Below are 16,672 nucleotides of genomic sequence, written 5' to 3' on the forward strand. Positions count from 1 at the left end.
AAATAATTTTTTCATTAGTTTTAAGTTTTCATAAATTATGCAATTATTTTTTTGAAAATTCTTTATTTTTTTCATGAATTATTACTTATGACAATTCTGAAATCACTCTTGACAATACTGAAATTATTCTCAATAATTCTAAAATTATTTTTTTCATTAAGATGTTTTTTAGCATTTCTGTAAATTATGTATACCTTTTGGATGCCAAATTCAGCAGCTTAAAATATGCAGCCTATAAGAAATCGTAGGCTTCAAAAGTTTTGTTTTAGCTCAGAGTTCCCTGAATTCATTGTGACTAGAGCCTGGATTATATGCACTAAAAAAGTGACGAAACATGCTCTAAAAATATGAAAATATGCACTTTCGCTATGAAATATGCTAAATGATAAGATATGCACTTAAAATGGCACAATATGCACTTCAAAATGCTAATATATACATTAAAACCCAAAATATACACAAAAAAAATTATGAAAAATTAAAAAATTATCAAAAATGAAAAATATGCATTTAAAAAAATCACCATGCAAAAAAAGCAGACATGCTTTTAAAATGAATATTTTCTATTTCTTAGTGCATATTCATTTACAAAGAATATCCCCACATATACCTGCATATGCAAAAACTTCTACATATTTTTAATTTCTCGTTTGTTGTAACTGCTCAGTAACGAAATACCAGTAACAAAAGAATTTCAACACTATTTCTAAAAAAATTGAACGCTTTCGACATATCACTAGAAATAGCCTTAATAATAGAACACTTGATATTTGGAAAATACGAACATCTTTATTAATTCACTAAATTTCACCTGCGGCAGAAAAACTGATGTTATAAAAATACAGTGAAATCCTCTTTTAACGGACACCCCCTTAGATGGAGCCACCCCTCTTTTACAAACAAATTTTATTCCGCCAAAGAACACAAAAGAGAGGTTTTACTGTATTATTCGCAATATTTATTTGAAAGGTCATAAAAATGATTACGCTTGAATAGACTTTCAAAAATATGCACTTACTCTGAAAATTCTTAGATTTCATGCATTTATATGCATTAATGTTAAAAAAGGTCAAAATATGTATATGCACGTAGGCATTTGCATATAATCCGGGCGCTAGTTATGCAGGTCATGGATTGAAGACCCCTAATCTATGCTATTGAAGACAAACAAGAGTATTTAAGCAACAATATATACTTGATTTTTTTTTTCATTTATGACATCAAAAATATGTATATCCTAAATTCTAGCTCCAGAAGCGCTTGCAGCCAGTGGTCGCCTCTTGTGTGGCAAACCCTTGAAAACCCTCCAGAAGAAATTTTCTCTTCTGTCTTTATCATCTGAAAACAGAGAACCTACCATTGATGAGAAAGAAACAAAGAATCTACCAAGTATGTTGAATATTGTTAAATAGAATATGAACTGACCATGATCTATATTTAAATCAATGTGAAAGACCTTTAAGATATAATTGGTGCTATGAATAATTTTTTTTAATTGCAAAAATAGGCCTAGCATTCTTTTAGGATGCAGTTTATCAAATAGTTATTCCATTTATCAATTTTATATTTTCAATAATTTATTTTTATTTATTTATTTGCTTTTAAATAGATGACTTTTGTAAGAATGCTTATGAGAACATCTTGAAGATGCCTGGTGGTGCTATACTTTGGGGTTTCTTGAAGCCGTTGTTCAGAGGAAAAATTCTTTACGTACCTAAAGACTCATATGCTGCTCAAGCTGTAATAAGTCGAGTAAGGCATTGTGTTTAGAAATATGGAATCACTTTTGTTGCTTCAGTCATAGAAGTCTGCTCTTGGCTGTGACTATAGTGTGTTTTAAAAGTATAGAGAATGCATATTTTTTGAATAAAATATAAATGAAAGCAACACCCAAAAACGTTTTTGCCATACAGTTATAAAACTATCACATGTCTTTGCAATAATTTTTATATGAATAACAAAATTACAATTTGAGTTATAACAAAAAATTTTAAAAAATGCTGTCTCGAAAGTATAGAGAAAAAGTGTGAAACAATGATTTCTTAAAGAAGTTCAACAAATTTGCATCAAGTGTGATTACATATGGAACAGTGTATAAAAACTTAATAACTTTCACTCTTTGTTTAGTTGTAAAAATGCCATGTAATATTCATTTTTCTTATAAGGAGGTCTTAAAAGAGTGGCATCTTGAAGTGAATGAATGGACTGTTTTAAATTTCCACGGAAATTAATAGAAGTGAGTCAGTTATTCACAAAGTTTTACCAAGAAGCAGTGCTTTTATGGAAAAGAAACAAATTGGATGGCCAAGAAAAGCAACAGAGAGAGATGACCATGTTTGTGTTCATTGCAAAAATTATCACTGCAAAGTTTTGAAGTATCCTAGAGTCATGATTTAAGATATGAAAATACCACCAGTAGACAGAATAGAGGAGCGTCTGTTGCAGTACTGGGAGGTTTTTTTGTTCAGTTCCTGCTTTCTAGGATACTTCAAAGAATTGTGTACTTTGAGATATTGCAGTTGATATGATGAAAAACTTCATGCAGTGATAATTTTTGCAATAAACATGAACGTGGTCATCTCTTTCTGTTGTTCTTGACTGTCCAGTTTTTTTCTTTCCAATAAAATCAGTTCTTGTTACAACTCTGACTAGCTAACTCACTTCTATTAATTTTTGTGGACAGTTCCCATCCATTCACCTCAAGATGCCATTCTCAAAAGAATGGAGTATTGTAAAAGCATATATTAATTGGTTCTATAATAGCATGTTAAAACTTTTTTGCGTGTTGCTTTCATTCATATTTTATTAAAAAAAATATGCATTCTCTATACTTTTGCGATGCACTATACTACTAATTAATCATAGATGCACCTCGTAAATATTGTTGTGAGAAAATTTCTAGTGAATTGGTACATGTAGGAATGTGTTGTGGGTATGCTTGACCCTAACATATTTGCGCTGTCAGAGTTATGCTTGTTTTGTGTTACAGATTAATACTACTTAATCGTATATTCACCTCATAAACATTTCTAAAGACGAGCAGCTGTATCTCAAAGAAACAATATACAATAGACCACAACATTTTCAGATATCCTCTGATGGTGATCAAGACTAACTGACTAATTGATGTTTAGTTATATATTTTATGCTGTTCCCAATCTACTGCCGGTTGGCAGTGATGCTTTGTGTGTAAGAATTTGAGACACTGGATTTCCAGTTTTATCCATGATTTACAAAGGTACAAAATCACATGTTAAGTGATGGGAATCTAGATGCATCTTGTCCTTAACCCTTAGGCTGTGGGAATAGTCTGAGAAATGCTTCTCTCACTGCGGCAGCATAAAACATTCTGTTTTTTTGTTTTCTTTTGGGGAAGATAGATGGCACTCGCAAAAAAGTGATTAAAAGCACAGAATCAGGGTTTGTGAATTCACAATCACGGATAAAATAGTGATTGGGGCAAGCAGACACTCTACCACCACTCAACAATTTGTTTCCATCCCATACAGTACAAGCACACCCGTCAGAGAATAGAGGAAAAAAAACTAGAATGAATATGTGTGTATGCTTCATTTAAAGAATTTCATCATAAAAAAAACATATTTGAAATCATCACAGGATGGTGGCAGCAGACTACTACACTCATCATCTGTGAATGATAAAGGTTGAAGTTCAGTTGTTGAAGCCTGGGAGCAACTTCTCCATTTCTGTACGAATATATATTTTTAGCTTTCCTCATGTGCAAAGTAAAAATTCCCCTTTCTGTTTTCCCATTGCTTTTACTTTCTTTTGGGAAAGTTAAGTGCTTGTTGGATGTGATCTACAGGAAGTTGAAGGATTACAAAAGCTTAAACTAGCTGACAAACCAGTTTTTTTTACCTGCCAGCTAGTAAAACACAATAAAAAATATGACATTTATACGTCACGTGCCTATATTATATCTACACCTTAATTTTGAGAATTTCAGAACATCGAAATTTGAATCTTCAGCAAACAATTAAGCAGCCTGCTATGAGCAATAATAGTAGTTTAAGAATTTACCACTTCACGTGTAAGCTTTCGGCAACAAATTTGAATTATTTGAATTATCTTTATTTGATGAAATCTGTGTGAAATTTGGTAACCTCGTCCTAACTTAACTGCACATTAGAAAAAGGAAGAAGGCAAAAGAAAAAAAATGTATAAAAGGAAAAATTGTAATAGATAAGAAGGAATAATAAGAAGGAATAATTTTTTTAGAGTCCTTTTTCACCCTCACCCTGGTGGTCTCTTTCGCTCTTACATGTATATAGTAGAAAGATACATTATGTGAGAGTGAAAAATTAATAACAATAATAGGAAAGGAGGGAAAGAAAAAGCAATAATTATTTTCTTCAATATATTAACCTTTAGTTGATAGGGTTACTTACTATAAAGCTTCGCGATGGTGAGGAGAGAAGGAAGAAAAAGCACACAGAGAATTTATTTGAATTTATTCCTTTGGCATTTGGAAAAATATTTCCTCCATGATCTTAAAGAAGTTAAGCATGAAAGCAGTTTCATCTTTCTGTTGAAACTATCTCTTGAACTATCTCAGCCAAAACAGTTTTACTTATGTATGAAAAGTCAAAACTATATTGTGTTGTAATGAAAAGCCATGTGATGTATGAAATGTTAGGTTTTGATATTGATGCAAGATACAGTATCTTTCTATATACCGTATATGCGCCTACCCCTCACTTCAGGACCACCAAAACCACAATAAATTGAAAACCTGTGTATAAGCCTACCCCAAAAAATTTAGAGAAAAAACAATTCTTATATTTTCATGCAAAATCAATAGCTTGCGGAAATTTACAATAGAAAATGATTCAAACTTTTTAATCCATTTCTTCTGAGTCTCTAAGCTCATCGTAATCCATCATATCATCATCGGGGGTGCAGCATCTTCGTTTTTATCCTCATCTGGGCTGTCATCACCATTGTCACTTTCAAACAGGATATCATCTTCAGTTCTGTCCATCGCATTGCTGATGCAACACTTTTTGAAGGATTGGCAGAACTCCACGCCTCGCTACGTGTACCCATTGGCACATTAAGTCAATGTCGGGTTTCTTCAAAGCACCACTTTTTGTAGTTTCTTTATCATTGGAACTCGTCCATTCAATCCACAAATTCCTCAAATAGTCTTTGAAAGGCTTGTTGATGCTCACATCTAAAGGCTGTACAATCGACGCATTAGCCCACCTGGTATCAAAGCCAATGATGTTTTTGATTTCTTTGCCTCAGTTTTGACATTGTTGGTTCTGTGGGGTTTGAACATATCCCATACCAATAATGCCGGTTTCTTAAATACTGCTACAAAAATTACTACTGATTGCAGGGGTCGATATTTTCTCATCAAAAACTGACCTGAGTATAAGCTGACCCTCCACTTGGAGAACAAATTTTTCCACAAAAAAACTCGGCTTATACACGAGTATATACGGTATATATATATATATATATATATACATGGCAGTCAATTTTCTATGTAGGTGAACATGACCTTTGAGTCTATTGCTGAATATATTCAATTGTTTCAAGCCATGGCAGAAGGTACCACTGGTCTTCATTACTTGGAAAGGAAAAAAGATCTTCTCCAGTCAGTACAGGCAAGTAACTCTTATTACTTGTGTATATGTAACTTATATCTTCTTACAATTATTTTTCCAACACCAGATGGTGCTGCTTTTTGTATTATTATCACCTATGCCTATTTTTCTTATTTTCTTACCTGTTTTCTTTTACAGCAATTCGAGTCAGTCATTTGCCTCTATGCGCTGAGCGAGCTTTTACTTATATCTCTCTCTATAATAAACCATTTTATATTATTGAATATTCTCCATATATTCTCCATAAATTGAGGGGTTTCATCGATCAGTTCTTGAAATACAAATTTTGTTTGTTAATAAAAATTGTTATATTTTGAAAAACACAAATATTTTGCAGCACTATAAATATCTAATTCAATATAAAATGATGGAATTATAATGTGCACATATATCATTTCAAATATGCAAGGAAATATGCATTACAAATGAACCATAGCAAATTTAGTTTTTTTATAATTGGATTAGTTTACTGCACATTGAATTCAAATCCATGTAGAATTTAGTGTTTTCATCTGGCAAATATGATCTTGCTTCAGAAATGTGGTCTAGTGTTATTGTTTATCATAGACATTACTATTCCCTAGATGCTTCTGTTATCGAACCCTGTGAAAAAACTTCTTGGACAAGAAGCTATTCAAATTTCAGATGCCTTGAGTACAAGTGGTGACTGGAACACAAAGCTACCTAAACAAAGAAATATGGGCACTGCTGCTTTGGAACTTGTCACTTTGGTTGGCAACATTTCTCAGTGCATTACTCTTAACCGCTTCATCGGATTTGACACTGAATATGAAATGGAAAAAGTTGCTGCACAGTTACATTCAAGAAGAGAGTTCATTGCAGGTTAAATTTTATAGCATTAAAAAGTGTATAGCATGTTTTGTTATAAATTCAAATTTCAACATTTCGTTAATTAAAATTTTTGTATCATATACTACTTGTATAAGTTCTTGTGATTATAGGAGAAAAAATGTAAAATGGAGCATCAAAGTTTTCTTCTAGTAAAAAATAGTGCTTATACAGTTACAAAACACAGTTTTAGATTGAGTTCATGTCAAACACATTTATATTATGTTTTATATGCTGAAATTATGAAATGATTCATATTAATTGATATACAAAAGGATGTGTATGTGTGCTGAATATAAAAAAAATGAGTGGGGTTTTAAATTATTAGAATGTAGATTATTTCTGTAGGTTTTTGTCATGAGCACGACTAAGGATCAATGTGGTGCATAGCCAATGGAAGAATTCCTTTAAATACAACATAAATCACATACAGTGAAACCTATGCGAAACAAAAAAATCAAGAGACTGAAATAATATTCGGTTTTAGACTGATTTGTACCTTTATAAAACAGAAATCTAAACACCAATCACTAAACAGACTATATTTTGATGAGACAAGTTTCACTGCATTTAGATTTAGATTTTTAACACATATATATGTTCTTGATCAATGCTTTCAGTTTTCAACAAAGATCTCTCCCTCCCTTTTATGAATATCTAGTTCTGCATTTCATAACCCGAATCAAAGTTTAAAGAAAAGTTTTGAAATGAAATGGGGAAGTTTGCAGAAATTGCAGGGGAATCCAGAATAGAAAAAAATGACAGCTCAAAGAGAGTGAATAATAGCAGAAGTGAAAATTATAAATCTGCAAAGAAATATAGTGATTTTAAAAATGGAAAAAATTCAGCGATATCTGATGCATTTTCTCTCGCAATATGGCTTCAAAAATTTGTATCTTTTGAGCACAAGTGTATTTGATCTAAGTTAGCAGAGCTCTGTTCTCTCTCTCACAATATGTGACGCATTGATGTTCACTTTGTTGATTATCACAATTTGCCGCCTGTTCTTGAGCATCAGATTAGCCGGCCCGAATTCTCCCCCCTCAGATTTCTGAGAGGACATTTAGAGGATCAGGATGTGTAGCAAGAAAGAGGGTAAAATGGGAAAACTACACTGGACGCACCTTTTCTATTAGTTCTGTTTTAGAGTAAAAAAAATGTGATAAGAAAAGTTGAACCACAACCACTAGCAAACTTTGAATGAAATGATAAAGATCTAATAACATATTGCGATGTTTGGATGTTTTTTTACTCTTTCCATATGGTTATAATTGGAATGCCACACATTGATGGTGGGGGAGGGGGGGAAGATTTGAACATTATAGTACAGTTAAACTTGGTTAGTTCAAAGTCACTGGAAAAAAGTTTGAATTATTCAATTAATCAATCATGGATCTGCGAAATTACTACAAATTGCAACTTAATCATCACCATTAATATTGGTAACATTTATCAATTATTAAAATGTTATCAGTTACAAAACTGTTTCCCAAATTTTAATTAATTTTTTATATTAATTGATCTTAATTGCTACATTAATCAACTGTTCTGGAATCTCCACATCACTGCAGAATTTCTTGACGATGTTCAAAGCATGATTTACGGAAACAGTTTATGACCATGACGAAAGACGTCACTGTGAATACGACAGATACGGAAAACTAGCTGAGTGAGGAGATATGTTTCCTCACCAGTTTTCCGTATCTGTAGTTTACGATCATTAGTTATGAAACTGCTTCCAAAATTTTGCTTATCATTCTTATGCTATCAAGGAAATACACTTTCATAATGTATTACAATCTGAACTTTCCAATACTTTTTGTAATCTTAATGAACACAAAAAGAGTCAGATTTTGAATGTTACATCTTGATCAAAAGGTTGAAAAAACATAATCGGTATTAGGTGGCAAACGTTCTCGATGCACTCTATTTGAACAATGTTAAAACAAGCATCAAAATATTTAAAAAAAACAGGAAACAGAATTTTAAAACTATTCGTTTTTAAAATTTCATTGTTTAACAACTTGATCAAGAAAAGCAAATGTCTGGCTCCTTGTAGAATTTTTACAAATTAAATTTGCTCTTACAAAAATCATTTTTTTCCCTCAAACTTCAAATTATCCAAAAAATTCTAAAAAAAAAAGTTTGATTTAAACAAAAAATTTTAACATTAAATTAGATAGAAAACTCAAGTAAAGTTTGTAGAAGTTTAAAATCTCTGAAATTAAAATTTACCAAGTTCTACTCTATCTGAAGATGGTGTTAAAATGTTCCATTCTTCAGTCCAGCCTTCCACAAACTGTTGAAGTATAAGAAGGTTAGGATATAAATATGTTCTAATGTGTATCATTTAAAACACATTTGTTTTAAATAGTGACTATCTTCTGTACTTTTTATTTTCAGCTGTTGTATTTATGAATACTGAGGTGATTGGACCGTTCAACAGCAGAGGAAAAGTTAAGTTGCCTAATCATATTACATATAAGATTAGGATGGATATTGACAATGTCCCTACTGCAAAAGAAGCAAGACACAGGTAATAAGATTTAATTTATGTTTCTGAATTTTGTGTTTTAATAAAATTGTTTAAATAAAATAGTAGGTTGAATGGTTTGATTTTTTCCCCCACTATTAGATTGATATTTAGTATTAAAAAATTAATAATTTTTTAAATTTATAATTAAAAAATTAATAATAATTAATAAAAATAAATTTTATAAATAATATTCTGCAGTGAAAATGATTTATTTTGAATTTATAATTGATTTAAACGGATTGATTTAACACCACTGTATGACTTTAGCCAATAGTTTGGTGTCATCTAATTTATAGTTTTGTGAAGAAAGTTCCATAATTATGTAAAAATTCCATTGCATCCATTCACTCGCTCATATTTGTTATATCTACAGGGTTACCAGCAACCGGGAAAATCAGAAAAATGAAAAGTGGTCAAGGAAAATGTAAAATATTTGATAAAAGTTAGGGGAAAATTCTGTGAAGGGAGAAAACTGAAAAAAAAAAACATTTGATAGGTCAAGATCTTCAATTTCATTTCTTTCTTCAGAAGTTTTGATCAGGGAACACCAGGAAAATTTTTTAGGTTAGATCAGGGAAATAAATGATCAAGCACATTTTGCTGGGAATCCTGATATAATAGATTTGTATTTCAGCAGTTTTTAGAAACTCCTGTTCATTAAATTTAAGGAATTTTGAAAATTTTGTGTTCAAAATTTTTTTATGAGAAGGTATTGGTTACATAATACTGTAATTTTTTTCCATCAAGGTGGTGGAGACCGTATCCATATGATAACTTTTTTGATGATTTCCGATATTTCCGTGGGTTTATTCAGCTGCAAGATATGATTGACTCATCAATCTTAGATCTTCAGTCATCGTCATATAATGCTAGCATTCCAATATCTGCAAAAAAATATTTACAGCAGTTCCCTTACCCATGTCATCAGCAAGACAAGTATATTACTTTGATATTAATTTAGTTATTATATAATTTCGATTTTTTTTTTTAGTGGTTTTCTTTATCAATTGCTCAAAAATACCCACAGAAACTGAAGAGGTTTTTTCTTCCTTATATGTATTATCAACTTTTTACCAGTTGAAGAAAATCTGAAAAAGTGCCAGCTTTCATATAATTAAGAAAACTAACAAAGATATTTTTAATTTTTTATCATAAAAATTTGTTTCATTATATCATACAGGGTGCATAGCTACCAGCTCGCACCACATCTTACTGGCAAACCATTGATCCTGGAGACGTACTTCCAATGAGAAAAAGTATCCAAATAATGTGCAGAACTCAGATATCTCATTCATGTTGCAAGGGGGGTTGTATAGTTATAGTACATAAACTACTAAAAATGGGTTTTACCCCCATTTATCCTGTTTTCTTCCAAACATTTCTCAGTTTTTTAAATTCAAATATCTCATTGAATATCCCTTCCCTTAGAAACATCGAATTTTTTTGTTGGCATCAAGAAAGACAAAAAAACAACAGGTAACAACTTTCTAATTGAGTTTTTGGAAGACATTGAGCACAGGGTGTCCGTATAAAAATTAATTAATATTATTTTTTTTATATTTTAATAACTATACAAGCCCTTCCAATATAAATTTCGCATCTGAGTGCTACATGTTATTTGGAAACTTTTTCTAATTGGAAGTATGCCTCTAGGATCAATGATTCACCAGTAAAATGCAGTGCGTGCTGGTAGCTAGGCACCCTGTATATTCTCATATACAGTCAAACAGACTTATAGCAAATGCAGATATTATGAATTTTCACATATAACAAAGTTTTTCAATTTTCTGTGAACTCTGTGTTGTTTATCTATGCTTTCAAGCTGGTACACGTATTCACAATTTCTACACTCTTAGCAACACAAGAGCCATTAGCGCGCAGATGATTAGTTGCTACACACACGAGCAAGAAAGATAGCAAGACGTCACGAGGGGTGGAGCTTTTAGCAAAACTGAATTTTGCCAAATAACTTGCTAGGTGCTTTTTAGTTGACGTTACAAAAGTTAATAAAATAATTATGAAAATAATAATATAATAAGGATATGTGAATTTTGTATTCACAAAATAACTGTGATTAATGTGAAATTTACAAAATCAATGCGATGAATGCAAAATTTGCTAATTTTTACGAATAAATACTGAAATTTGATTTTTTTTATACTTTTCGCGAAATTTAAGTAATTTACATTTTTTGAAGTAGAAAGTCATAATTTTACTCTGTACTTGTGAGTGTGCTTGAAAGGGAAACCATAAGCATCATTTCTTGCACTTCTGACATTTTGTTAGATGTAAATACAGTCTAGTTTGGTTATAACACACCCTCTAGGTGATTCAAGAAGCGTATGTAATAACCGACATGTATGTCATAAGCGAGGCATTGAAATTAGTTTATGTAGCAATAGCATGTATGCATTATTGAGATTGTGCATTATTGAATGAAATAAGCTTATGCAGCTTATAATTGAAATATAATATAGTATGAATATAGTTTTTGATTGATATCTGGAAAGTTTTGTAAAATTATTAGAAAACACAAGATATACAACAACATGCAGACATTTTTGGAAATGTTAATACGTTTTTTGAGTTTATGCTAATGGTTTTTACCTTTCAAGTTGACAGTATTGTAAAATTTAAAAATTCAGGAAAAAAAACAAACCCCCACTGATGTTTAAGAATTTTATATACACGTCACCAATCAATAATACACTTGAATTAGCATAGCTTTTCAACAGTGACCGAGTTGATTTGCAACAATTGCAAAGTAATAAAAACAAGTAAAAATTCAATAATTCGAAAGCATAGATGATAGAGTTTTACACAGAAAGACAGGATTTTATTAAATGTCAAATTTTATTGCTAAAATAGTTATATTTGTCCTCGAAAGATGGCGCTGATGTTAAGAAAATATTCAGTGTCATCTGTTGATGAGAAATGTAACTATTCTGGCAATGTTAAATTATTGAAAAACAATTAGTCTTTTTATCAGAAAGCATGAAGATATCACTTGCATACAATAAATGTTGTACAAAAAAGTCGGTTTTTGACTATTTTTCTAGGTTTTTTTACAGTATGTTATATCCAGATTATTTTCTTCGTTTTTAAGACCATTCTTTTGGTTTGTTATATCCATCATGTATTTTTTAAGCAGGGTATGTTATAACAGAGGTAAAAATATATGGACTATGAATGGGCCATATTCTAAGGATTACACAACCGTTTGTTATATCCACAGTTTATACTATATCCGGGTTATGTTATAAGTGTACTGGATTGTATATGCAACTTTTTGGATTTTCGAAAAAAGATGCCATAAAATGCATTTAAATGCTTGCCAGATAAGTATACATAGGAACAATGCAAAAACCTGGAATTCCTTTATAACAAAATTTAGTTATAGCAAAGGGATTTCTCCGGTCTCTTGAAGTTTGCTATAACTGGATTTGACTGTACTACAATGTTTTAGATTTCAATCAAGTACTTTAACACTTTCCAGTAATAAGGCTGGTTTTTTTTTTTTTTTGAAATGGGAAATTTTTGATTTGAACTATGTATTTATTCAAGAGTTGTTTTTTTTTTGTGAACGAATGTGAAATTTTTTCATTTGCAATTCATTATTGTGAATAAATGTGAAACTTCTTATTTTAAAACTTCTTTTACAAAATTTATGTGCCTCTAAATATCATTAATATTAACTTATATAATTAAAGTCTTTTTGAAATTAATAAAATAAAACAATGAGAAATTTGAGGAATTGGAAAAACCGCCTGAAACCACTTGCGAAAATAAAATGATAGAGAAAAAAAACATCACTCAACTTTACCAAATTTGAATTTCGCCAAATATTTCACTAGGAGTGACGTAATGGTTCCCCACTAACTTCGACCAATCACGATGAGTGAAATTTCTATAATGTTGCTAGAAAAGTAGGATTTGTTTTTACGCAGCCGGTACAGATATAATGAAGTTCGCGTATAACAAATATTTTGGCTGTATTTTTTTACTTTGTTATAAGTGGTCTAGCTGTATACATTATTAATATTGGAATGTATTACTAAATGCATGCAGTACTTTTAAATGATATACTTTGTGATTATGAAATTATGTTTCTTTTAAGGTTTGGGACGGTCTTGAAAGGTTCTCTACCCGGACTTATGACTGTCTCATGGGTATTTCTTATAGCTTTTCTTGTAAGAGACAAAGTGCTAGAAAAAGAACTCTCGCTCCATGAAGTAATAATAATTAGTTGCATATTTTGCTGATATATAAAATGTTATATAATTATATCATTTTTTACAGCTGGAAGTTGTTTTGTAAATAATAGTTTTCTGTAAGCTATTTGAGGCTTTGAATTTCTTTTTTACCTTTTCTATTGGAAGTACTTTACATTAAATTATTTTCTTTCATTTGAAATAGTTTTCTCATCATAAAAAAAATGTCTATTTATTATTCAGTAGCTTTGGATTATTTATTTTGTGAAGACATAAGTTAAATTATAACATAAATGTAAATACAATTGATGCTTGTTATAATGACCTTTCCCCCATCCCCAATTGTTCCACAAAAAATAGGTGCTATATCAGGAATAAACACTAAAATATGGAGATGTTATATTGGGAAGTAGTCGTATCAAAAGTTTGCAAAAAATTAGCTTCTTGAGAGAATTTCATTCTTGGATGGAACAAAAAATTATATAATTCATTTTTTTTCAGTGTAAGCAGTCACAATGAAAATGTATGAGGTTATAAAATAATAATAAAATGGAATTGCGTGCATGCACTTATGTGCGTGTGATTTAAAATTAAAGGGCATTGGGTTGTATTTTTTCAAGCGGCCATGTTGAATGAATGTAAACGAGAAAGTGCTGATTTTCATTGAAAACATTTTATAAAAACATGTGTTCACTTGTCTTTATATTCTGAATTTATTTCTGAAGAAAGTGATTCATTATGAATGCCTATTGAAGAACATGTTCTTATGTTGTGGTCAGAACTTTTCATTTAGAGAACTTGCCTTTCTCAATCTGGATTTCAAGAAACTCTGAGCACGAGAAATACAAAGGGTCAGTCACATACAGGCATTTATCAGATGTGGTTCTTTTTCCATTATAAGCAGATTATACAGAATTCTCAAATATCAAAGGTTAAATACACTTGTAGGAAGCTATTGAACAGATGCTGAAAAGGAAGAAATTTAACGTGACTTTGTGCTGGAGTGAACGAGTGATTTGTAAGAACGTCAAATTGAAAAAGTATGAGAGGCACTAGGATTAGGGGAGAATTGATTGAGGGATGGTAGAGAAAAGTAGTTGCATTTAGGCTATGAATGTGTTAATGTTCAAATAAAGTTTGTTTTTGAAATTGTTAGAAAAAGCTCGCAATATTTTGATTTGCAGCCGAAACCATTCCTTGGGAGCCAACACACTTAATGATGAATTTTGTTAATTTTTATGCAGAAAAATGGTGGGGGGCGGGGGGGGAGCTGTGTTCAGAACTTTGTATTGGACTAAACAATCGTTGCATGTTGTTATGTTGGATGAAAAATAACATGGGATGAATAGGAAACATTTAGGACTTGGTACCAGTTATCTTAATAGCGCATGTTCATTATAACAAGCAGACTGTATTTATGTATGTACTTGTTATTTATATTTATTTATACAATATTGTTTGGCCGAGGCCTACACAAGAGGATGCAGAATTATATATGGCAAAAGTGTCGATTGATGGTACGAGAAAATTCAGAGATCGTAGGGCAATCTACAATATTTGATGGTAGGTTGTTCCAGTCGATAATAGTTCTTGGGAAAAAGCTAAATTTGTGACAATCTGAAGAGGCAAAGATGGGCTGTAATTTTTTGGAATGATTGAGTCTAACTGAGAAATGTGAAGGTTGGATTAGAATATTGGATGTGTCAATATTAAAAACCCCATGGAGGAGTTTGTAAAGAAAAGTTAAACGAGAGATAAGTCGAAGAGAGAAGAGCGGTTGGATATTGAGTTGTCGCTTGAGTTCCGTTATAAAGACATGTGAAGACCAACAGTTGAAAATGAAACGAGTGGACTTATTTTGGATAGATTCTAATTTGTCCATGTTGGTTTGGGTGTGGGGGTCCCAGGCTTCACAGGCAGGGAGAATATATGTTTGGTAGCACAAGTGACGAACATGACGAGTGGAGTATTTTAAGTTACGGCGAAGGAAAAACTGTTTTTGGAGACATTTATTAAAGATATAATCAACGTGAAGGTTCCAGCGGAGATCGGAAGAGATTATAATGCCCAGGTATTTATATTGGGAGACCTCAGAGATCAAAGAGTCGTTTATAGAATAGGGGAATTCGTGAGGGATTCTTTTACGGGTCACTTTCATAAAAACAGTTTTTGAGAAATTGAGGGGTAATTCCCAGGTTGAGCACCATTTGGAAATAATATTAAGGTTGTGTTGGAGAGATTCTTGGTCAGAAAGGTTGGACACTGAGAAGAGTCTAATGCGGCAGTTTATGGAGTCGGGTAGATCATTTATGTAAATTAAAAATAATAAAGGCGAGAGGACCGATCCCTTGGGTGTGCCAGATTTGACATGAAGAAAAGGAGAGTTCTGGCTCTTGTACGAGACAAACTGGCTACAGTTAATAAGGAAGGCCTCCACCCATTTCAACAGTTGAACATTTAGTCCAAGGTATGAAAGTTTTAGTAGAAGTTTATTATGGGGCACCCTGTCAAATGCTTTGGAAAAATCTAGGAAAATTATGTCGGATTGGAGGTTTTTATCAATGGAGTCTGTTAAGTCATGTATGAAAAGTGTTAATTGGGTAGATACTGATAACGATGATCGAAAACCATGTTGGTTAGGGAAGAAAAAGTTAATCGAATCGAGGTGGGTACGGATATTCTTGGCAATTATGTGTTCAAAGAGCTTGCAGCAAGAGGAGGTGATTGCAATAGGTCTAAAGTTGAGAGGGTGGAAGAGTGAGCCAGATTTATGGATAGGAATTATCTTATTAATTTTCCAGTCATTGGGTAGGTTAGAAGTATTCAGTGAGACGTTGAATATAATGAGGAGATAGTTGCAAATTTCATTGGCACAGAATTTTAGAATATGGTTGGGGATCCCATCTGGGCCAGTAGAGTGGGGTTTTAATTTTTTTTTAGGAGATTCAGGAAACCGGCTTTAGAAAAGGAAATGGGACAGGAGTTATGAAGTGAATCAAAAAAGACGTATTGGGGGGGGGGGTGAAGGATCAGAGGAAAAAACAGAAGAGAAATTGTGTGTTGAATCTTTTTCCTTTCTCACATGCTTCAATTTCTAGTGATACTAATGTATTAATCTTTCCTTTTCATTTATTGTGTATCACAATTATTGCTCATTACATTGCATGACCTTATAAATCCTTGGACCATATGAAAAGTCAAAATCCAATTATCATTCATTATATAAAAATGCTGGTTTTTTTTACTTACGTATATATCATGTTCAACTAGCTGTCATTACATAATTTTTGGGGCTAGAATTTCTTATGACCTAAAAACTGCTTGAACATGCTCCATAAAAAATGCATTTATGTCATAAGAAACTAAAAATATGCTCTATAAAATAAGAAAAATGACCTAAAAAATTTTCTCATCTATTTCTGACAAAGTTAATTTTAGTGAAA

General features: G+C 31.7%; 1 protein-coding gene across 3 annotated transcripts in view; it reads left to right on the forward strand.

Annotated features, from left to right (window-relative positions):
- Nucleotides 1–16,672, forward strand: part of LOC149067508 (phospholipid-transporting ATPase ABCA1-like) — a 188,392-nt gene that overhangs the window by 112,287 nt on the left and 59,433 nt on the right. For all 3 annotated transcript variants that reach the window (XM_089252757.1, XM_089252756.1, XM_089252758.1), the window contains 7 exons: nucleotides 1,249–1,389; nucleotides 1,610–1,752; nucleotides 5,517–5,633; nucleotides 6,218–6,476; nucleotides 8,886–9,018; nucleotides 9,766–9,954; nucleotides 13,136–13,250. In XM_089252757.1, coding sequence (XP_089108883.1) covers nucleotides 1,249–1,389; nucleotides 1,610–1,752; nucleotides 5,517–5,633; nucleotides 6,218–6,476; nucleotides 8,886–9,018; nucleotides 9,766–9,954; nucleotides 13,136–13,250 — 1,097 coding nt within the window. The remainder of the gene's footprint in view (nucleotides 1–1,248; nucleotides 1,390–1,609; nucleotides 1,753–5,516; nucleotides 5,634–6,217; nucleotides 6,477–8,885; nucleotides 9,019–9,765; nucleotides 9,955–13,135; nucleotides 13,251–16,672) is intronic.

This window comes from Pholcus phalangioides, unplaced genomic scaffold (assembly GCF_987345545.1).
Source record: "Pholcus phalangioides strain wild (caught in Gottingen) unplaced genomic scaffold, Ppha-v1.0 ptg000030l_1, whole genome shotgun sequence".
NCBI classification, from domain to species: Eukaryota; Metazoa; Arthropoda; class Arachnida; order Araneae; family Pholcidae; genus Pholcus; species Pholcus phalangioides.